The following is a 23,244-nucleotide window of genomic DNA, read 5'->3' as shown; positions in this document are numbered from 1 at the left end:
TTTACAATTTGAATAAAGAGAATGACCCCGCAAAGATAATCTTCAGATTTCTCAGGTACAAATGAGGATGAAGACGAAGAAAAGGAGTGTCATATAAATTGGGAGGAGGAAGCAATAGTTTCTACTTTCATAAATTTGAAATTTTGTTTTTGTAACTGAAAATTCATTTGATTTTTCAAGGATGAATCAAACCCAATCAAAAGGGAAGAAAGATTAGATTGTTTTTTGACTTCTAGGAAAAGATTAAGGAAAATAAAATTCAAAGTTTACAATAAAAAAGGCAATTCAGTAATTTCATCTATTTTGTATTTGTAGAACCTTCAAAATCGAAGCACAATGATTAATTTGGGGCCTTCTTTTTTTTTATTTTTCGAAAACAGTTGGATTTCTGTGGGAACAAAAACAACATTTCACACACAAAAAATTTGTGTGCTCTATGGAAATACTGACAATGAACAATTCAAGACTACTATATCATTTTCTTAGGTATGATTTCACCAGTGAAATATTGAATGCCAAATCAAACCACAAAGTAAAACTGAAGATAGTAGCAAAACACATTGCATTTTCAATTTCCTCATACAGAATATAGTATATATGATGAACCACAATAAGGACACACAACTCACACTACTCCCACACCCCAAACAAAACATAAGAACAAACCCAAGATTAACAAATGAATGAACAAATCATTGAAGCTATGATATATATAGCTTTAACTCCCCACCCCACCCCACCACCCCACACCCCCAAAACATCTCCAAGAAAAGACCAAAAATATACTACTTAGACTTGGAATGGCCATGGCCAATTCTTCATATCTTCTTCATCTTGAACTTTAGCACTTCTCTTCATAGAAATTGATCCACCAACAGCATTACCATCACCTTCAACATAAGAATAATATTTCAAGAAAAAAGCAAGTGTAAGCACAACCCATTCAAGACAAAATATCAATGCACACAATCCACCAGCCAATCTCAATATCATTTCACCATCTTCCTCCCTAACATAACTCTTCAACTTCCCAAGAAAATCACCTGTCCGCGTAAATATCAGCACGAAAACAGACCCTTGCAAAATGGCAGTTAAAACAGTTGCAACCATGTGTGGTCCATACCATTTTCCAATATTTGATGAAGTGGATACCGCGGAGCAACCAAAAACCGCACCACCAATGGTGAGAATGTGGAGGAGGATGAGGAAAAAACCGCTAAGCGATGGAATAAGGCGAAGAGAAAGAGTCAAGAAAATGCAGCTAGAAGATGCACCAAGAAGAATGTAGTTAACTAAAAGGAAGAATTTTCGAGTACGGTGAAGAGATTGAGAAATTTCTGCATAACTAGTGAACCCCATATTTTTGTTTTGATGATATTTTAAGAGAACTATGTTTTTTTTTGGATTTGTTGATGAAAGATTGTAAGTGAAGTGAGTATAAAGATTGAGGAAGTTTTGGTTATATAAGGTGAGAGAGTGGAGGGTTGAAGAGGGGGTGTAACGGCCATATTTGTGAGTTTGAGTGGAATATGACCGTTATGTGGGAAAGGGAATATAAAAACAAAAATGTTGGAGGTGTTTACAGCTAATAAGTTGTTTTTTTGCCCTCCCCCCCCCCCCCCCCCCCCCAAAAGCAACTAATAAGCTGTTGAGTAACAAAAAAGAGCTCTTTTCTCTTTTTGAAATTTTCATTTAAGTCAATTTTGATTTATCTGTTGTTGGTAAATTCTGTTTTTGATCCTTGTAATATTTAACTAAACATGGTTAACCTTCAATGAACTAAAATGCGTGTTGGGTCCCTTTAGCTAGAAAGATGTGATATTTAACTATATATGGAGTTATAGTACAAATTTAACATAATCAATCGATAATTGAATCATTTAGAACTTAAAAATTCATCAAATTTATGAAGATTCGTTCGTAGTTATAAGTGACAAAAGTGCACATATCTGAAGGTTAAATGTGCTTGACTAAAATTTATACGGACTATTAAAATTATCAATATTTAACAGATAAAAGTATTAATTTTGCTTTAAAAATTACGGACGGGGGTGGGGGTAGCGAGGGAAGAGGGATGGGGACTTAGGACTTGGGTTCAAAATTCAACTTGTGTTACTTTCTCCTTTTCATTTTTATATGAAAGTGTTTGGATGGATATGAAATTAGAAAAAAGAGAACTTTTGGTACAAATAAGATATACCAGCAAAACTTATGATCTTAAAAGCAGAATAAAGAGGTTAATGTTAGATTTTCCGTAAGAAGATATTCATTCTCCTTTTAACAAATTAAACATAAAAAATCTCAAATTATAAAATTTAAGAGATGGAGCAGTTTTCAATTTTGAGTAGGTAGTGGGGAATTTTTTGACTGACACCCTAATACATACAAGAGTGGTAGTAAAGTGAATGAAAATACTTTCATTCGAGTAAAATACAAGAACGGTAAAATGAATGAAATTGTGTTTATCCTTAGCCAGAAGTCACGAGTTCAAACGTGGGAATTAATAAAATCTTTGCCAGAAGCATTTTTGCCATTTAGTCTTTGCGGCACGAATCCAAATTAAACAAGACAGTCAATTTCAGATAGATTACCAAAAAATAATAATAAGCTCCACAGGACTCTTGCAGCCCACACATTTATCTAAGCATAACTTCAAGTATCCTGCAGGAATTTCGATATTTTTTAAACATAAAAGTACATTTCATAGCAAAGTACACCATACAAGTCAACTTTTGATACCCTGGTTTGGAATGGGAGCGAACAGACAGTAATAATCGAACCAATATGGCAGCTACATTAATTACAGAGCATATCACGTTCAGTCTAAGAGCAGAAGTCAAGCACTAGTGAAAATTCTACTCCACCACTTCACCAGGCAAAAATAGATTACTTCCTCATTCCAGTTGATCATGTCACATGTTACTCCAAAGAAAACTAGGAGATTGCCCATTACTTGCAATTACAAGTCTAGCTGGAGTGCGACGAGCTCAGAACCCATCACATCTACAGACCCACTTTTTGCAAGATCTCGGAGCCAACGGGTTCCTATTCAAAGAGCGCGTACACATGGATTGTATAGCAAACAAAAATAAGTGTTGCTACTATTTCCACATAGAGAACACATCTATGAATCAGCTTCAAGTTCTTCTCCAAACTTCTCCAATCTATCAGTTTCTTCATCTATATCTCGGACTAAAGCATGGTTAACAGATCCATCATCCTCACTAGCATGGATTTGCCTACCAGCAAACCTGTTGCAATGAATAAATATAAATTAGATAACATAAACAAAAACAAGGGCAATAATGGAACAAAGATCAAACTCTCACAGGTGCTGATTTACTCTGCCGTCTATACAGAAAAGCAACTTCACGAAATAAACACTACATGCTTGGTTATATGTACTCCATCCTTTCTAGTATTTTTATGGTTGTGTTTGACAGTATGGAGTTTGAGAGAGAGATTTTAGCTACACAACAAAAGTACGATTGGAACGTGTGGTCTTAAAAACATGACATAACATTTATTTTTTTATATAACCATGGTGTTTGGGGGCCAGCTTCCGCACACCTTGACTAATATCACGGGCTACCTTCCACCTCCCACTAGCAACACGTACCAGGTAACTCTATCCCTCACTGTGGTTTAGAGACCGTACGTCTGCTTTCTGGTTAACTCCCTGAGGTTTAGAGACCGTATGTTTGCTTTCTGGTTAACTCCCTGATTTAGAAGAGGAAGTTTTTGTTCTCAGGAGTCAATCATGATTCTTTTGTGTATTTACTTTGCATCCCCTTGATGCCTTCCTAATATAACATCTTACTTAATCAAAAAGTATGGAAAGAAATCACTTAGAGTTTAACATATGCCATGGCATTTTTATGGCTGTAAGAGCATATTTTTTGGCAATAAAATGTAAATATATAAGAGCATATTATTAAGAGTAAAAAGTTTAAAATTAAAGAGTTCCCAAAAATAGAAAGGTCATGTTTGGGAACAGACTAAAAAGGAAGTGTCATACAAAATGGAAGAGAAGAAATAATAAGTGCCAGTAGAGAACCTCAATGCAGTCTGCACGAGATAACAAAAGTTTCAGATGCAGAAGCAATCACTTACCAGCGTCCATTCATCGCCTCAATACACTTATGTGCATCCCTTCTATCCTTAAATTTGACTAAAATAACCCCTTGTGGATGATTCTCGCATACCTGCAAAAGCAAGCCAATGAATGAGCTAAAACCACCGGAAGCCTACTGTGACATCTTTCTCAATCCATTAGTTAGATATTTCCTTTTTCTCTGTCCTGATCTTTTGACTCCTTTCCCAAATCACAAACTTTTCAAGGATACAAACCAATACAAACTTTTACTAGTTTTTATTATCTTAATCTTTGTGGTAAACTAACCATATAATTTTGATATTTCAAATGATTATTTGAACATTTGTTTGTCCAACTCTGGTATAATAATCTATTTGAACTTTCTACTCCTGCTCTTTGGAACAGGAGAGTATGAAAGCAGGAATAACAACTCCGCATAAAATGCCTCAACTCCTTGAGCCCCACCTCCACATGCCACAAACGGGGAAGAAGTCCCAGTCGCCGGCAGACTGGCAATAAAAAAGAACTACATGCGCAAGTATACAGCCACTGTTTGTACCCATTAGAAAAGAAGTGTCAAAAATAACCCCTCAAAATAGTCACCAGTATAAATGGAGCAACATGACATTAGAAGAAGTCCCAGACATCAGAAGAAAAAGAATGGATGCACAAGCACACGATTTATTGATTTGTACCCACTCACATGAAAGGACATTGTGTAACTGCTTAAAATAATCAGTTGTGTTTATTTGTGTAGTATTCAAAGAGCTGAAGCATAAGCTGGCTTTATAACGCATATATACATTGAAAAGATTCCAATTTAACAAGGCAAGGCACTGTAACTCTTCCTTTCGATAGTTGCTTATGTAGGGGTACTAGATTGAAGGAGCATCAAGGCACAACATCAATCAACAGCACAAATATAGAAGTGCAACAAGACGTAAGCAACCAAAGCCGGTAAATTTATGGAACAGCCGTTCTTATTGCCCGCATTTCATCTTGCGTCTACCAGCTGATCTTTTCAGCCAATTGCTGTTCAGAGACTATAAAAGGTATCTTGAAGACCCAGAATTCCTACTTTACTGACAGGTGAAAAGAGCAAAATAACTTCACACAAAACCACATAACTTAGACATTTAGCAAACCCAGAAGGCGCACATATCACCCTATATTGGTTGACAAAATTACATTAGTAACTCATCTCTACTAGGAGCATAGCATATATATCAAAACATAAATAAGCAATATTATAAAATCCACGCCGTGGGTAATGGATTTTATGAGAAATGGAAATACCTTTACTAAGTCCACCGGACCAAACTTTGAGCACTCCTCTTGGACATCTTGTTGTAGCTCAGAACACAAATTCTCTTCCATCTATTGACAACATTGGAAGTACATTAGCTCAAACGCCGCTCGGAAACAATAACTAAAAGGTAATCTCACATTTTAGGATTCAACTAGTAGAAAAATTACAAAGAACTAAATGTTGGTAAAGACTATAGTAAGACAGCTGCCTGGACAAAAATAGCTGGAACTTATGAGGAACTGCCTCCACTTCATAATGATTAATATAGGCTACAGCTGCTTATTAGTTATTACTATGTTATGTTTGCCAATATCAGTATTGCCACCAGTTTACAAAAGTATGGTGGTTTTGCAACAGCAATTCATTTGTTAACACCTTGAGTACAAATTACTGTTCCAGTGAGGCTGAAATTGAAAGGTTACAAAACCGAGTATCAGACATATAAACGTTACCCGTAATTCAGCTGGTACGAACATGTAGCGAAGCAAAACAGTAGCTGGAACCGATATCTTTGAGTCATCCCGACCACCTGATACCGCCAGTAATAAAGAGAATTAGAGGGGCCAATGAAAAAAGGAAAACATATGTTGTAGTCATTCACGGCATTGAACAGATAAGATGCTACCGTAAGCAGAGTTCAATAAAAATCAATAATAACTGAGAAGCAACAAAGAAGATTAGTAAATGTTAAGTGCTACACATTGGCGGAGGAAATATAGTGTCTCCTTATACAGTGTTGGGCAATCCTCACCTCTTGAGCTAGCTTTTGGGATTAAATTAGACCTCGATCCATTTCTTCAGATGTTATCGGAGTCGGATCCATTCCTAACGTTGGGGCTCCATGTTATGTTGCCCATGCTCCAGATGTCCAGTCCTGAGCATGAGGAAAGGTGTTAAAAGTATCCCACATTTGTGGAGGAAATGGGCTGTTGTCTAATTATACGATCTCGGGCAATTCTCACCACTTGAGCTAGCTTCCAACGTTGGGTCTGGACCACGGTTCGTTTCTACAGTAAAATTGCTTTTTGAATTCACTATGCTTTTTAACAACTTCATTATGGAAACACTCCAATACCTCTCAAGAATCAACTTATAATCTTCCCTACTCAAAACACTTCTAGGTACAAATAAAAAGCGGACTTGAAAGCTGAATGATCTGAAAACTAGCCAGTGTCTTCCATTTTGAAAGAGCTGAAAAAGCACCATCTCCTTGAAAGGTTTTATACATCTGTCCTTTCTCAACGCAATTCTTTAGACATATAACCCCCATCCCTACCCCCACCCACCCTCCAAAGAACATTACTGCGTAAGCTGATAGAAGATGATCTATACCTATCTTTTGATACACAAATACAGACGTAATGGCAGGTGAACTGATCCTTCTCTCTTTAAGTTTTTGTTCTTTTACCTTTAAGCTTGGATTAGCTCAGAAACATAAGACTGTGATTCATGACTATTCAGTCTCTTGAATGCAGCAAGGTCCGGCAGACAGTGCACCCTCACAAGGATGAAGGAGAGAAGAAGGAATAGGAAGGTTCCTCTAGCAGATCGCCTTTTCTTTTCCTTTCCTGGGCTAGGTAATTATTAATGGAATATTCGAGGCATTTTCTGCTTTGTGGCAACTCGTCCAACTAAAACCACTAGCGGGTCTCTCGTCTATGGAATGGACAGCATCTATATCCGATTCGTAAGCTCCACCTCCTGCTCATGAAAGTGAAGATTTTGACGTCCACACGGCCGAAGGATCCAATAATTGGCAAGTAAAGTTATGAACTGGATTCTCACTCTAACCCAGTACCAGTAATTTGAAAAGAAAAAAAGAAAAAAAAACAATAGACGCATTCACTCATTTTTTCTTTCAGATAGGCCAACTCAAAGAAGGAAAGCAAGTGGCATTAGCTGTCTGGATTTGAAGACAGATGAATAATTAATGGTTGCTTGATGGTGCAGAGTGACTGTCTCTTCGTGTAAAGACAGCCATGAATGATACAGCTCGGTGGCTGGAAATTTCAGGCTAAGGGTGGATAGATAGGAGGAGACGATGACCTAGAATGAGACCACAAGGGTGCTGATTATGTAAGTCTATCATGCAATTTCCAGAGGCTAATTGAGCAACCAGTGGCAAGTTAAGATGCAACAGAGAAATAGAACTGGATGCTACTGCAGCATAACTGTTAAAAACATGTTGGCTATCCAAGAAGAGCCACAACATAATACAAATAAGATGGCTTATGAACTGAGTAAGGACTATAACCAAACAGGTTTATAATGGAAGCTCTGAATAACATTATGTTTCAACCAATTAAGAAGTGATTATGACAGTTCACCTGCTCCAAAACTGAAATGCTGGTTCCAGTCACTAACTTATTCCAAAATTCACACAGAGCAAAGATTCATTTACGCAGTTATAAAAAGTACACCAACAGTAATGCAAACATGTACGTCTTAGACAATAGTACTAAATAAGCTTCAGGATGTTGAACAAAAACAAAACAGCGTTTCAACTTTCAGGAACTCTGTTAGCAAACCACTCTTAATACCAAAAGTAACATATACATCTTAGACAACAGTACTCAATAAGCTTCAGAATGTCGAAAAACAATGAAACAGGATGGAAAGGTGCACCATCCAAAAGTAACATGGAAAGGTGATATTGTGGCATAAAACCAGCTTATAAGTAAACAACATACCCCAGCCAAGCATCTTCTGCTCAACTTTTTGGAGTTTCTTCTTCTTGCGGTTGTCCGATTTCTTGGGTATGAACCTTTCCCCTGCGAAGTCAGTAAAGGTTTGTCTATAGGAAACAATTAGGCATTCAAGTGACTATAAATACAAATCTAACCCATGCTTTATTTGGGAAATATAATAGCAAGACTAATCAACAAGTACAATTTGACAATGCACCAAAGAACATCAGACTGTTTACCTTTTTGCTCAAACTTTGCTGGCGTAACTGTCATAGGAATTTTGTCACCTGGCCGAAAAGGTGCACCATCCAAAATCTTAATGGCTAGATCAACTGAAGGCTCCTAATGTACAAAGATTCCCCAATAAAACACATGGATAACAATTACAACAAATAACCAAAACCTTATAAATAAATAAGAACTCCATACGTCATTGTTGTACTTTAAAAAGGAACCATTACCTTTAGATATGTAACAAGTGCATCACCCTTCTTCCTTCCAGTTGCTTTATCAAAATAAATCTTCACTCGAGGCTTTTGTGTTTCTGGATCCTGCAATTTTTATAATAGCTCACCATAACAATACTATACTGGTTTCTAAATGCCAAAATAAAACATTTCAATGACCTATAAGCCATGTCAAAAGATCACAACTTAACAAGCTAAAATGTTTAAGATCCTTAATAAACTTATAGAAGAAAATTACTGTTCCACTTAAAGCATGCGGTGCAACTATCACCATAGTGGTGCTTATAAGAAGAATTTAGATTCATTTAATTTATAAAATGCGTCAGTAACTAAAATCAGTCCATGGAGAAAAAAAGCAGTCAAGCGATCCAAGCAAAACTAACTAATCAGGGTTCAGGGAAGATAAATAAGTTTAAAAGGAATTCAACATAAAACAGTCAGGTTTATCAGTTTCTGTTCTTATGACCGTGGTGCTCAGGCCAAACAAGGCTTGGGAAGATGGGAAGAAACCAAATAGTAATTTTTGCCTCCGTCGGGAATTGAACCTAAGACCTCATGGTTGTCAACCCACTTCATTGACCACTATGCCACACCCTTGGGTGCAACAATCAGGGTTATCAGTTGCGAATGTATTAAGTTACTCTATGATGTTTCTAGGCCTTGAGAGTGTAACTCTAAGTTATTTAATAAGATATGTTGGATCACCAATCGTAAGACAATATTCATTTGCATATTCATAATGTCTGGGGGCTAATGAAAGTAAAGCCCAGAGTAACAAAAAGAAAACAACCTGCAAGGCATCTTTTGCCAAAATACTGGTAATCATAAGCAGAAAATAAATTAAAATAACCTCAATAGACTAGATACGGTCATAACAATCTTCAAAAATTTCTAGGAATATATAAGGTTAAAAAAAAAAAAAGAAGAAGAAGTTCCGCACCTCCTTTATGATCCCACACTTCGAAAAGACTTCAACCACCTACAATGATCTCCACATTAGTGTAGCACAAAAAAGAAGTCAAAAGAATATAGCACTGCTCACAGATGTATAGAACAAACAATAAAATGACTCCTACAGTTAGGTGATAGGTAACAAAATTGCTAACTACCTCATCAACAGTGACATCTTCTGGCAACCCTGTAACATAGACATGAGTATTGACTTTTAATTCGAACCAGCTATCTGGAGGTTTATTCGCTTCCTGCACAGGCAATAGAAAAGAAAGGCGTGAAGGATATGCATTAGGAAAAAGAAGAGGCACGTGGACTAATGCCTGCTCATCTCAGGGGAAAATGGAAACATGCACATAATAACAGATGAAAAGCAACCAATTAGTTTACAATCTTTTTATCCAAAAAGAAGACAACAAATGAGACCTGAATCCAGACAACCAACAGACAAAAGCCAAAAGTAACCATTGACCTGGAGAACAATAAAAGTTAAGAGTGAGTAACCTTCTTTTCAGCGTCTTTTTCAGGCAGTTTTCTCTTGGCGTTATTTGTTGCTGCTGTGGTTTCAGTTGAATCTCTAGCAGTGTTATCAGTTCCAATGTTATCCATGCTCTTGTTCTCATTTCCAGAAGTATCATCAGCAGGCAATGTAGGGAAAAGCTCCTCCTCTTCAGCATAAGTCATATCTTCTAGACGATAGTCAGTTTTCTCGGTGGGTTCTTCCTATAAAACTTCATTTGATCAGGACAGTTTTCAAAACAAATAAAGAAAGGACAGAAGTACAAGTCACAAGATGTTCTCTTTCTTCTTCTTCTTCTTCTTCTTCTTCCTTCTTTTTTTTTTTTTTTTTTTTTTTTTTGAATAATTGATAAAGAACAATGCAACATCAAGCAATAATTATCAGATTAACAAAGAAATGCTTTTGTCCTTTTTTTTTCCTGTTTTAAATGACTCACATACATCTTTTACGTTACAAAGTTAAACTTCTGAGAGACAAAGGAACAAAGAAGACAGCTAGAGGTAATATATTACCTGAGGTACCCAAGCTTTAAGAGCTTTATCCCATTTGTACCTAGTTCCATCATCATCGGTGAACTCATCTTCACCATCTGGAGGAGTTGAAGGCCTTTGATCCTCCTCGGCTGCTTGCTCATCCTCTGCCTCTTTCACTTCCTTCTGAAACTTTTCATACTCATCCAAAGGGTCATTTGAAGTCAAAGGAACTGCAGAAAACAAATAACAGGTGTCTCAGCCAAATGCGATATAGTGTTAGAAGTTATTATGTTTCTGCAGGTTCATTTCTTAAGCGACCAAACCCGCACCTGAATTTGTACCACCAGTGCTCTGCTCAGGTACATCAGTCAGCAATCCAGGAATCGAGCACAGTGGTTCCCATTCACTCCTTCCTTGGGACCATACAAGTGTATTCTCCAGTAAGTATCCAGCAGAGTAGTGCTCTGTCCATGTCAAGTAAACAAGCTTAAAAATCTCCTAATACCATCTGAACATCATACAGCTGAATACAATTGTTCAAGATAAAGGCTGATAATTACAGGTGCAACTGAAACTTTTGTTTAATTTTAAAATAAAAGGAAAGTAAGACAGCAAAAAGGAGAGTCAGAATGCATTCCGAACTCAAACGAACACCTAAATAAAAGAAGAAAGCTATCAAAGACGAATTCCTCCAATTTAAACAAATAAATCACTAGTATCAGTTCATCTCTATAAGAAATCATTCAATAAGAGGACGGTAAAATCTTATATATCTACTCATTGAACAGTGGAAGTTTATAAACTCACCACGCAACTCAGATATCGTATACGGGCCTAGTTGCTGTTGGTCTTGAGCGAGCACATACCAACCCAATCCAGTGCTCATTCCAAAAGTTGTATACAAACTACTGTTGCCTTCACCTACAACAGAAATCCAAGTATGAAATTTCTTTTCTTCACCCTACAAAGTACGCAGCATGCTTATTTGCAGAATCCCAACATAATGCATCCCCACCACCAAGAACACCCCAACCCCCAAAGGAGAGGCAACATCAAAAGCAGCACATAGTGAAAACTCAGATACTAGATTCTAAATATTTGAAATATTTGGAAATTTGAGTTCAGAAGTCTTAAAAAAAGTTAACTTCTGATGCAAAATCAGCCAAAAAAGAACATCCCAAAAATTCAAAAATGTATTCGCAAACTCAGTAGTTGAAAAACTTTAAACAAACATCACACAAGATTGTAAAACCAAAAAAGCCCCAGGGTTTTGGCCTAGTGGTAGTAGGCACACAACCTTGCTGCAGTAAAAGTGGTAGAGGGGTGAGCCTATTATCCACCGAGTTTCTAACTATGTGTCACACAGCGATTTCTCGGTTACCAGAAAACTGTAAAACCTAAAAGGGATGCTTATACTTGATCCTATTTGCCGTGATGACATATTAATCTTAAACATAATGTTGACCAAAATTTCCAACTGCATTCTTCTTCTTCTTCTTCTTCCTTTTTTTTTTTTTTGGGAAGGTAACAGTTATTTCCAACTGCATTCTTACTTCCAATATTTGTGGATTTTCCTTCATAACCCTTCGGACAAAAAAGCAAATAATTTTCGATAAGCTGATGTATTTAAACATAAAAATCCTACTAACTATCAATAGACAGAAGAACAGTATCTGCAATCGCAATTTATAATCCAAGTATTAGCTCCAAAATAAATGAGAAACCCATTCGACCAATTTGAAAATAAAATATGTTACTTAAAACCCCATCTTCTAAAATACAGAAATAACACAAATACACAACTAACACAAGCATATAGGCTGCAAAAACATAGTTACACATACTGGTATGTAAAAATGAAATCAATTTGTACATATAGAGATTAACCGTTCGACTAATTTAAAAAGAAAAATATGTCACTCAAAACCCCATCTTCTAAAATACAGAAATAACACAAATAGACAAGCATACAGCTGTAAAAAAAACAAAGGTACACATACATACTGCATATGTAAAAAGGAAATCAATTTGCACATATAGAGATTAACTGTTCGACCCATATTCTAAAATAGTAAAATAACACAAATACAACAAGCATATAGCTGTAAAAACAAAGGTAAACATAATGAGTATGTAAAAAATAAATCAATTTGGACATATAGAGATTAACTGTTCAACCAATTTGAAAAGAAAATACGTTACTCGAAACTCCATGTTCTAAAATACAGAAATAACACAACTTTACAAGCATATAAAGCAGTCAAAACATAAGTACACATGGGTATTAAAAAAAATAAAAAAATGCAGATATAGAGATTATTAAGTGACCCGTATTATATTGTTGCATTAATTGTTGTTGTTGATGAAGATAATCTTCATTCATTGATGCCATTGAATTGAGTTTCTAGTAGCTTCTTCTTTGTAGGAATTGCAATAAAGAAATTGACGGACAAGATCGGGTCGGGTCTTTGAAATCGGTGCGAATAGTCCAGAACGGGGTTTTAGCAAAGGGAAAAATGACAAAAAGGATCCCTTATGTTTGGGGTAGGTTCATAATAGCCTTTTCTTGCGCGGATTGTCATTCATTTGATTTTGAGGTGGTCTTTAATTTTTGTCCTTCAAATTGGTGGTCTTTAATTTTTGTCCTTCAAATTGGTGGTCTTTAATTTTTGTAAAATTTGCATGGATAGTTTTGTAAATTCTGCTTGAAGGCAGGTAGAATTTGCAAAGGTAAAGGATAAAAATTAAAGATCGTCAATTTGAGGGACAAGAATTAAAGACCACCCCAGCGAAGGGTTATCCTGCAAATTCCTATGCTCTGAATAGTTTTGGTCCTTTTAATTTTTTTCAAAAGTGAGCACCTTTCGTCTATGTCAAATATTAAATAAATTCTATTTGCTAGGTTTGACGGGAACACTGGATTAAAAAGGAAGATTTAGGAGGAACTCACATTTGATAGTTTTTGTAAAAAAAAAATTCCAGAGTCTAGTACCATTTTTTATGTCTAATTTATGTTATACGTGGTCTATGTTGTGTCTGGTACAGTTTTGCTTTTCACTTTCTAGAATTCTATGAGACTTTTCTAGTGTTTATGGCCTATTTTTTTTTTTTTTTTCTCACAGTTCCTATTTAATCTAACAGAATTTGTTTTGTTAAAAGGGTATTTGATAGAGATTAAAAGTGTTCATTTTTTACAAACTTAAAGGACTAAAACCATTGAAAGCGTGTGTTAATCATATTGCTATTCATTCTTTCACTTTCTTCCAAAAATTTGTCAGTCATGCATTCCAACTTTCTTAACAGCAACTAGAAGTGCAAGAGTTTTCTGAAACTTCTATTTGTATGCACATTAAAAAAATAATTAGCGATCTGTTAATTATGGTGTTACCATCTCTAATATTCATCAGGGAGTTATCACTTCATATTCTACTGTTCTTTGATTGCTCATCAAATGTTTTTTCATAGTGTTACCAAATGTCACTTGTACTTACTTCCGAAGTCATTTTTCTCATTTTTAAGGTTTTTTTTTTAAAGAAAACATTTTCCAAAATTTTTGACCGAAAATTGGAAAACATTATTCAAAAAATGTTTTCCTCCACACCAAATACACCCTAAGTCATCGATTACTCATATATATTTTTAGTTTAATATTAACTTTTTTTTAAAAAAAAAATATTCTTGAGTCGAGGGGTCTATCGGAAACAGCCTTCCTACCTCCCAAGGCAGGAGTAAGGTCTGCGTATACTCTACTCTCCCCAGACCCCACCATGTGGGAATACACTGGGTATGTTGTTATTGTTGTTGTATTAACTTTTAAAATTAAATTGTGAAAATTAATATAAACGTCAAATGCGAATAAGCATTTTCCAGACCGTAACTTCTACGCCTTAAAAATCAAACTTAGAACAAAAACATTCCAATGGTGACATTTTTTCTATTTTTCCAACAATTCGATGTCCGTTTTGAGGCCTTAACTAACTCGAACTGATGCCGTGTAAGACCCATTTAAAGACGAAACTCTGCCTACAAAATTTTATTTTTACTACTCCCTCCATATCATAATAAGTGATTTTTTAGCTTATGCACACCTTTTAAGAAAGTATTTTTACAAACTTACCCTTAATTAAATGCCTAGAAAAAAAAACTACTTACTAATTCTTAATTATGTAAATACGGATAATATTGAAAGAGTAGAATCAATTTCTTATTGAAATCCTTAAGCATCACTTATTTTCAAATAAAATAAAATGCCTAAAAGACCATTAATTTATAAACGGAGGAGTATTTGAACTTAAAATATCGAATTTTTGATGCTTATCAATCACACCGCAACATTGCATAATCACCTGGTCGGTAACTTGGTATTGGTAAAATGGTAATACATGCGTTATTAGAAAAACACAAGGGATAAAAATTTAAAGAAAAATTATCAAACAAATGCATACCCATAATTGCGACCCGACCCGACCCGACCCGACAAGGTAATACCCTAAACCCTTCATCCCACTTCGCTGTAATGGCTTCTTCTTCTTCTTCTTCTTCTTCTTCATCACTTGCCTCTTTTCACACCATTTGAGAAAAACGGATCAAAAATGAGCATCAGAACGACAACGTTTTGGACTCGAATCCTCCGTTTTAGGGCAACACCACCACCTCCCACCGCCGCCGCTGCCGGAATACCACTTTTCCGGCAACCACCGCTGCCGCATTCCGCCGTACGTTTCTTCTCCTCGGCGTTCTACAACAACCGTAAACCATCAGCTGAGAGAGTAATACAAGAGCTGTTATTCGAAGTTGAAAGGGATAAGCAAAGGGAAAAAGAAGAGAGAAAGAAGAAAGGATTAGATACAAGTGATATTGATGCTGAGGAAAATGAGGATTCAATGGGTGTTGGTCCATTAATTGAGAAACTTGAGAAGAAGAAAGTTAAAGATGAGAAATTTAGTTATTTTGATGAACCTACGGATTCAGATAGTGAAGATGATGATGAGAGATGGACACCTGAGGCTGTTAATAAACGATGGGAAGTATTTGATAAGAAATTTAAACGACACGAAGAGTTACTTGTTAACTTTACTGATGCAGGTACTTTTTTGAGACATTAGCTTTGTTTGGATGATTGTTACATATCGTTTCGTAATGTATTATGTTATGTTGTATTGTATTGTATCGTATTGTTTATAGTGTTTAGGGTTTAGGGTAATTCAAGAGCTGTTATTTGAGTTAGAAAGGGATAAGATAAGGGAAAAAGAAGAGAGAAAGAAGAAAGGATTAGTTAGATACAAGTGATATTGATGCTGAAGAAAATGAGGATTCAATGGGTGTTGGTCTATTAATTGAGAAGAAGAAAGTTAAAGAAGAGAAATTTAGTTATTTTGATGAACCTACGGATTCGGATAGTGAAGATGATGATGAGAGATGGACACCTGATGCTGTTAATAAACGATGGGAAGTATTTGATAAGAAATTTAAACGACACGAAGAGTTACTTGTTAACTTCACTGATGCAGGTACTTTTTTGAGACATTAACTTTGTTTGGATGACTGTTACATATCGTTTCATAATGTATTATGTTATGTTGTATTGTATTGTATCGTATTGTTTATAGTGTTTAGCGTTTAGGATTTATGATTTAGTGTTTAGGGTTTAGGGGTTTGGGGTAATTCAAGAGCTGTTATTTGAGGTAGAAAGGGATAAGCAAAGGGAAGAGGAAGAGAGAAAGAAGAAAGGATTAGATACAAGTGATATGGACGCTGAAGAAAATGAGGATTCAATGGGTGTTGGTCCATTAATTGAGAAACTTGAGAAGAAGAAATTGAAAGAAGAAAAATTTAGTTAATTTGATGAGCCTACGGATTTGGATAGTGATGATTTTGACGAAAGGTGGACTCCTGAGGCTGTTAATAAATGATGGGAAGTTTTTCATAAGAAGTTTAAACGACACGAAGAGTTACTTGCTAACTTCACTGATGCAGGTATAATGTTTGGATGATTGTTACATATCGTATTGTAAATTGTATTGTTTTGTTTAGGTTTCAGGATTTAGGGTTTAGGGTAATACAAGAGCTATTATTGGAGGTAGAAAGGGATAAGCAAAGAGAAAAAAAAGAAGAGAGAGAGAGAGAAGAAAGGATTAGATACAAGTGATATTGATGTTGAAGAAAATGAGGATTCAATGGGTGTGGGTCCACTAATTGAGAAACTTGAGAAGAAGAAATTGAAAGAAGAAAAATTTAGTTATGTTGATGAGCCTACTGATTCGGATAGTGAAGATGATGATGAAAGGTGGGCAGCTGATGCTGTTAATAAGAGATGGGAAATATTTGATAAGAAATTTAAACGACATTAAGAGCTTCTTGTTAACTTTACTGATGCAGGTATAATTATCTCCTTTTTGAGACATTAAGGGGTCGTTTGGTAGAGTGTATAAGAATAGTAGCGAATAAAGTGTATAGTAATGCTGGGATTATTTCTTATCCACTGTTTGATTTGGTGTCTTAAGGGCTGTTCTGTCTTTAACCATGCCACATATTAGTTATACATATGTTGAAAAACACTACCAAACAAGGGATAATAGTTAAAGTAGGATGCAAAGATGGGAAGTTTTTGATAAGAAGTTTAAAAGACATGATGAGCTTCTTGTCAATTTCACTGATGCAGGTATAATGATTTCATTTAAATCATATCCCTTTTTGAGATATCAATAGTTAACGTAGAATGCGAAGATTTGGATTTTGGGTACAAAACAATGATCTTTTGCTGCAGTAAAATGACATTTTTATTACCCAATATGTTCTTTTCTAAATTCAGACTGGCATTTCATATCATTGGTAATAATAGAAGGATACATGTTTTGAAGTTTGGCATACCAAACTTGTATTTGGTGCTTGATAAGCACATAGCAAAAGAGTGAGCCTATACAAAAGCCAGTGTGGGACTGCTGACTATCTAAGGGGGTTCTAAAATTAGGATGGCATCTTTTGGTCTTTTTTGCTCTAACGGTGGCCAATTCCATTTTGTCAAGATTTACAAGGCCTCTAACTTGTCTAGGTAGGTTAGTAAGGAAGTTGAATATGTGGTTCACATCTGTTGTGTGACTTAATGAAGCAAGTTTGTCAGCACACTGATTTGCTTCTCTGAGGCAGTGTTTGATGATAAAACCATGCTCTTCAACTATCTTCTGAATTTCTTTACTGGGATATACATTTTCCATGGGATGTTCCAATTATCAGTGATGGCTTTAGCTAGGAGCATGGAGTCAGTTTCTCCAATAACTTGATTGATTCCTCTTTGGATGCAGAGCTCTAAACCTCGGAGCATAGCCATTACCCAATATGTTAAAATGGCAGAAGAGAGAAGGAAAAAATCAGTGTTTAATCTAATAACACATCGAAAGCTTGATAAATGATGGGATTGGAAAGTTAGATTCAGGTTTTTGTACTGTTTATATGATGGATGTAAGCAGTATTGCTATAATGTTAGTTACATTTTAGCAAGGACTACATTTTACATTACTCGGTATTTTATTTGGACATTGTTATTTGATTCATACTTATGTTTATCATCAAATCCCTTTTGAGACATTTATAGCTAAAGTAGGATGCAAACACTTCTATATTGAGTAAAGGCAACAAATATGATCTTTCTTGCAGTAAGATGACATATTTTTAGTTCCCAATTAAATAACATTGGGTTAGAACTTTGCATGATCCTACTATATCATATGTAATGTGCTTGTTTAAGAGCCCGTTTGGATTGGCTTATAAGTTACTTATAAGTTGTTTTTAGTTTTTTTGAGTGTTTGGCTGGCCAGCTTAAAGCCATTTTGTGCTAAAATAAGCCCAAAAAAATAATTGGATCCGTTTGATTTAGCTTATCTAAAGCAGCTTATAAGCTGAAAACATCTTATAAGCCAAAAAAATAAGTTAGCCTACCCCAACTTATTTTTTTTTTTTGGCTTATAAGCTGCTTATTTTAAGCCCATCCAAACAGGCTCTAAGGTCCTACAGGTGCATCCATAGTTAGTTTGCGCATTGAAGGCACAACATTCGTTTGAAGCTGATGTTATTAGGTTATACGATATATGTTGTTGTTGTAAATGCTTATTGGCTTATTTATGTCCTAAGAAAATGGTAGAAGATAGAAGGCAAAAATTAGTGTTTAGTTTATTAACACAGAGAAAGCTTGATAAATGATGGGATTGGTAAGTTAGCCTCAGGTTTTACTGTTCATGGATGTCAGCAGTATTGCTATAATGTTTGTTACTTTTAATTAATGTAAATGTGATGCTGGAAAATTCTTGGTTGTGTTTATTAGATTGGTAGGAATATGTATGAAAAAGAATCACATACTGTTAGAATTATGCATGTGAAGTTAAACTATGTGAACTGACTTGAAAAACCAATTGAAAGCATTTTGTTGTCTAATTTGCAATTGACAAGTTATGGAAGTTTTGACCAGAGACACTTGATGATGCATTCAAATGGATGAATAGAATTGACAAATTCGAGCAAAAGCATTTCCGGCTGAGACCAGAGTATCGGGTGATTGGTGAACTGATGAACCGCCTTAAAGTGTCTGAGGGTAAGGAAAAATTTCTTCTGCAGCAGAAGATAAATAGGGCCATGCGAATGGTGCAGTGGAAGGAAGCTTATGATCCCAATGACCCAGAGAATTATGGAATCATTCAGCATGAGCAGGTGGGACCCTCTGTAGATCTTTTAGAACATGCTGGGTTTGAAAAGGAAAAGGGGATGATTCAAGGAGGAGATGACGACGATGACATAGAGTTTGATGACATGAAAGAGAAGGATGATATATTGTTAGAGAAGCTCAACGCCATTGACAGGAAACTTGAAGAAAAACTGGCGGAATTGGACCACACCTTTGGGAAAAAGGGTAAGCTTTTAGAAGAGGAAATCAGAGATCTTGCTGAAGAGAGGAACTCGTTGACGGAGAAGAAAAGAAGACCTCAGTACAGAAAAGTAAGCACCAAGTCTTAACCTGGACACTAGACCTAGATAAGTTTTTCACAAATTTTCTTGTTTCTGAATTCTGATCATTAAGCATTCTTTTCATGGCATGCATTGTTTTGTCATCATCTTGAAAATGTCCTAAGTGCTGCAAACATGCTGAATTAGATTTAAAATTTTGATTTGTCTTCTTTCATTGTGTTGGAGAATTTTCTTGCAGTACGAAACTTTCCACCCCATTCATTTTCCGGAAATTTCAGCCTCAGGTTGGGTATTAAAAAGCAATGGGCTGATGGATTTCTCTGGAAAGTGCAGTAAAGAAAAAAGTTATTTTCTTGCTTGTGTTTCTTTCAATAGAAAAAGACAATTCAAAACAAAATGAAAGCGTTGGTTTTACTTTCTTGCAAAATAGGACTAACTTTTGAGAAAGCTGTTTTTGGTGGAAGATTTTCTAACCGTTTATCCTGCAAATTTTCTGCCAGTGAAATGAGTACAGTTAAAAGATGCATGTTCATGGTACCAAATACTTTGAGGCCAGACTCATATATACCATGTTCATGTGTCTGATATTTTGCTTCATAGCATATAGAAGGAATAAATATTGCTTCTAACAATTGACTTTTCTTAAAGACTTCAGCTTCTTTGTGTAATTTCCCTGGATGGCTTCCTTGAAATGATTGCGGCGTTTGTTTCTCAGAAAATTTGGCAGTAATGGTTATCAAAAAGATTTTCGCTGTGTTGGTCATTCTGTAGAGGAACAGTTTAATATTAATAATCAATTTTATTTTGATAGGAAGTTATTGGAGATCTGGCAAGTAATGAAATTTTCCTGAGCTGTATGGCAAGAATGCGAATCTTGTTAGTTAATGGTTAGATTCCAATCTGCTGGCGGGAAAGTAGAAGCATGCTATGTCTTGCTTTTTGCCACTGCAGTGGACAAAAACTCGTAGTCTCTTGTAGATAGGTCTGTAGCCAAAAAATCTCCGCTGTTTTTGGTTGAGGAAATAAGGTGCATGTCTTCCCTCTTCCAGTGTTAGCACTCGGTAGAAGACCTTTTCGTTGAAATGCTCTTAATTAGCACATCTTGACATTCTTTTTCTGATAAACCGAATAGTGCATTTGACATGCCTCTAATAAAAAATTAAATATGGAAGATAGAGTGGAAGTTGACACGAAATGTACTAATCAATTCTCATTCTTTGCTAGTGATCCCGAAATGTTTCATTTTGAGAAAGGAAAACTGCGTGCTTCCGAAATGCTTCATATTGTTTGCTTGCCTTTGGAGCTCTCTGACCAAAAAGAGCAATATACATTTATTGTCTTATAAGAGGGACCATCCGATAAGCCTCCAGGAAATTGCAAGTTTCAATAAGTAATTGCTATTGACATAGCTCATCTGAGAGTTCGAATCATTGTTAAGTCGAAGTAGTGAGAGCTTGTAAAATTTGCTAATATTTTTGAGCATTCCCGAATCCTAAGACCCTCAAGTAAAGTGGGAACATTGTTTCCTCATTTGCGTACACCATTTGTTTCTGTGTTGAGGATTCTTATGACTGCCTCAACTCAAGAATGTTTACATAAATAATATCACTCTATGAGGACGTGTTTATGATTATTAAGGCTATATACTTTTTAAGTTATTTTGTAGTATCTATGTTTCTCTGAATTGGGTGTCCTCATTCCTTCGTTTTCACTTATTGTTTCTTCACGATGGCAGGGTTTTGATGTGAAACTCATTGATGTCAATAGGACATGTAAGGTTACTAAGGTAATGCTGCCATTGCAATGGATTTTTCATTCTTCTTTAGTGGAACTTGAATGAACCATTTCACAAATTTTGGCTGAAATGTGATACAGGGAGGACAAGTTGTCAAGTACACTGCTTTGTTGGCTTGTGGGAACTATCACGGAGTTGTTGGTTTTGCAAAAGCCAAAGGTCCAGCTATTCCCATTGCCCTGCAAAAGGTACAGGAGTCTGTTTATTATTTGACCATGGCATCTAACGCATGTGCTTTCATTTTTTGTCAAAAGACAGCCTTTTTTGCCTCATCTCCCTCCAGAGGAGACTTTTTTAGTCTTTCAGCAAGTCTGCTAAAACAAGACTCTGTTTTGTTTAAAAATTAAATTTCTGCAGGCATATGAGAAATGCTTCCAGAACCTACATTATGTTGAACGGCATGAGGAGCATACAATTTCACATGCAGTTCAAACAAACTACAAAAAGACCAAGGTACCAACTATCCTGATAACGAATTGTAGTTTTTCTTTTTTTGATACTTTTTCCTTTGCTCATACATGTAGAAAATCCATTGTGACTTTCTATTTACACCTACTGATAGCTGTTAGATGGTTTAGTTAACTGATGTTCTGGTGTTTAATTGCCTGGAGGCTGTTGGGGCATGAAGTCCAACAATCCTCATCCTTTTTGTACTGTTACGTTGTTCACTTTGGTAATGAAATCAGTTTAGTTACCCAAAGAAAAAAAATTGAGGAATCTTGTTTTTTCTGTTTATAGAGGATAAAGTTCCATTTTTCATTTTTTTGACTCTTTGGTCTCGAACTTTTGCTTACTTGCACCTCTATTCAGGTATATCTGTGGCCTGCTCCTACTCAAACAGGGATGAAAGCAGGTAGAACTGTCCAAACAATTTTGCATTTAGCCGGTTTCAGGAATGTGAAATCGAAGGTACTGTATTATTCTTCTGATCAAGCAGTTCATCTGATACTGAAATCGGTATTTATTCAGTGCCCATCATTGTAACATCATGCTCTTGCAGGTTGTTGGCTCAAGGAACCCACATAACACAGTTAAGGCTCTTTTCAAAGCTCTAAATGCGGTAAGTCAATGTTTTGGTGCTACTCTCCACTCTGCCCCCGTCTTTGTTCTCTAAAATTTGTCGTATTCCTGATTATTTTTGTATCAGATTGAGACACCCAAGGATGTTGAAGAAAAGTTCGGGCGAACTGTTGTCGAGTCATACTTACTTTAATAGGCATTCTCAACGTTTCTGTGGTGTTACTTGGCACCTTTTTCGTTATAGCAGGTAAGAACTCGAAGTTTGGTTAGTCTCCTGTGGTTGTCATATTTTCCGATTTTTTCTTTGTCCTCTTGGTAGTTGGTACCACCATCCACACACTGAGAGTCTTCTGAGATTCATCGTAGTAATAGTGGAAAATATTTATGTATATCTATACATTTGTTCGATGACTAAGTGTATCTAATCTTGATATATTCAGTAATCTGTCATTTCAAGGTTGAAACTTTGGGCTAATTAGCTGTTTCTCTTGTTTTGGCAGAGCATAAACAAAAGAGAGGTCGAAGGCCATGGGGGCATGCATCAATGGATTGCCTGTCTTTTTCATAAGCTAGTTACCTTATTTCTTTTGCCCTTCCTTTTGGTGATTTTATTCTTGGTTTGGTTGTTGGTGTAGTTACAAATTAGATGATGATTGCTAGGAGGCATGGTAGGATCTGTTTTTCCAATTTTAGCCTAGATTACTCCATAAGATTGATTGGCCAATTCTCATCTGATATGATTGTTCTCCACGAATGTTGAGCCGGGTATATAGGTAGCGAAGTAACAGTTCCAAGATATTTCTACTATATAGAAACATGAGTTTCTATATAGAATCGTCGTACGCCCCAAGGGACTCACTTCCTATATAGAAAACGCATGTATCTATATAGTAGAATTTTTTTTTTTAAATAATACTTAAAGGCTCACTCTTCTATAATAAAAAAAATGAAGGGCCCATTATTCTATAATA

At 35.8% G+C, this 23,244-nt stretch overlaps 3 protein-coding genes across 8 annotated transcripts; 1 reads left to right on the top strand and 2 right to left on the bottom strand.

The window, feature by feature from the left end:
* Positions 1 to 545: 545 nt before the first annotated feature.
* LOC132614148 (uncharacterized) lies at positions 546 to 1,449 on the bottom strand. The gene has a single exon (XM_060328522.1). The coding sequence runs from the start codon at positions 1,357 to 1,359 to the stop codon at positions 790 to 792; it is 570 nt and encodes a 189-aa protein (XP_060184505.1). The 5' UTR covers positions 1,360 to 1,449; the 3' UTR covers positions 546 to 789.
* Positions 1,450 to 2,659: 1,210 nt separating this feature from the next.
* On the bottom strand, positions 2,660 to 13,069 carry LOC132613656 (splicing factor U2AF-associated protein 2). 5 transcript variants are annotated; one of them, XM_060327780.1, is made up of 14 exons: positions 12,832 to 13,063; positions 11,311 to 11,424; positions 10,827 to 10,967; positions 10,543 to 10,733; positions 10,015 to 10,233; positions 9,669 to 9,761; positions 9,500 to 9,538; positions 8,554 to 8,643; positions 8,332 to 8,434; positions 8,096 to 8,176; positions 5,858 to 5,934; positions 5,393 to 5,473; positions 4,114 to 4,205; positions 2,660 to 3,251 (listed from the first exon to the last, which is right to left on the bottom strand). In XM_060327780.1, the coding sequence occupies exons 1-14, from the start codon at positions 12,893 to 12,895 to the stop codon at positions 3,125 to 3,127; spliced, it is 1,512 nt and encodes a 503-aa protein (XP_060183763.1). In that variant the 5' UTR covers positions 12,896 to 13,063; the 3' UTR covers positions 2,660 to 3,124. The 5 variants fall into 5 exon arrangements, 3 of the variants coding, with proteins under 3 accessions (XP_060183763.1, XP_060183764.1, XP_060183765.1); XM_060327781.1 differs by having other exon boundaries at positions 10,833 to 10,967; XM_060327782.1 differs by having other exon boundaries at positions 10,845 to 10,967.
* A 1,913-nt stretch (positions 13,070 to 14,982) lies between these two features.
* Positions 14,983 to 23,027, top strand: LOC132613856 (uncharacterized). Of its 2 annotated transcripts, none has more exons than XM_060328138.1 (9): positions 14,983 to 15,588; positions 18,965 to 19,488; positions 21,194 to 21,244; positions 21,334 to 21,441; positions 21,611 to 21,706; positions 22,064 to 22,162; positions 22,254 to 22,313; positions 22,401 to 22,520; positions 22,774 to 23,027. In XM_060328138.1, exons 1-8 carry the CDS (start codon positions 15,096 to 15,098, stop codon positions 22,464 to 22,466), a joined length of 1,497 nt encoding a protein of 498 aa, XP_060184121.1. In that variant the 5' UTR covers positions 14,983 to 15,095; the 3' UTR covers positions 22,467 to 22,520; positions 22,774 to 23,027. The 2 variants fall into 2 exon arrangements, with proteins under 2 accessions (XP_060184121.1, XP_060184122.1); XM_060328139.1 differs by lacking the exon at positions 14,983 to 15,588 and adding an exon at positions 15,806 to 16,013.
* Positions 23,028 to 23,244: the final 217 nt, after the last annotated feature.

This window comes from Lycium barbarum, chromosome 10 (assembly GCF_019175385.1).
Source record: "Lycium barbarum isolate Lr01 chromosome 10, ASM1917538v2, whole genome shotgun sequence".
In the NCBI taxonomy this organism is placed as follows: domain Eukaryota; kingdom Viridiplantae; phylum Streptophyta; class Magnoliopsida; order Solanales; family Solanaceae; genus Lycium; species Lycium barbarum.
This window is presented reverse-complemented; position numbering and strand designations above follow the sequence as displayed.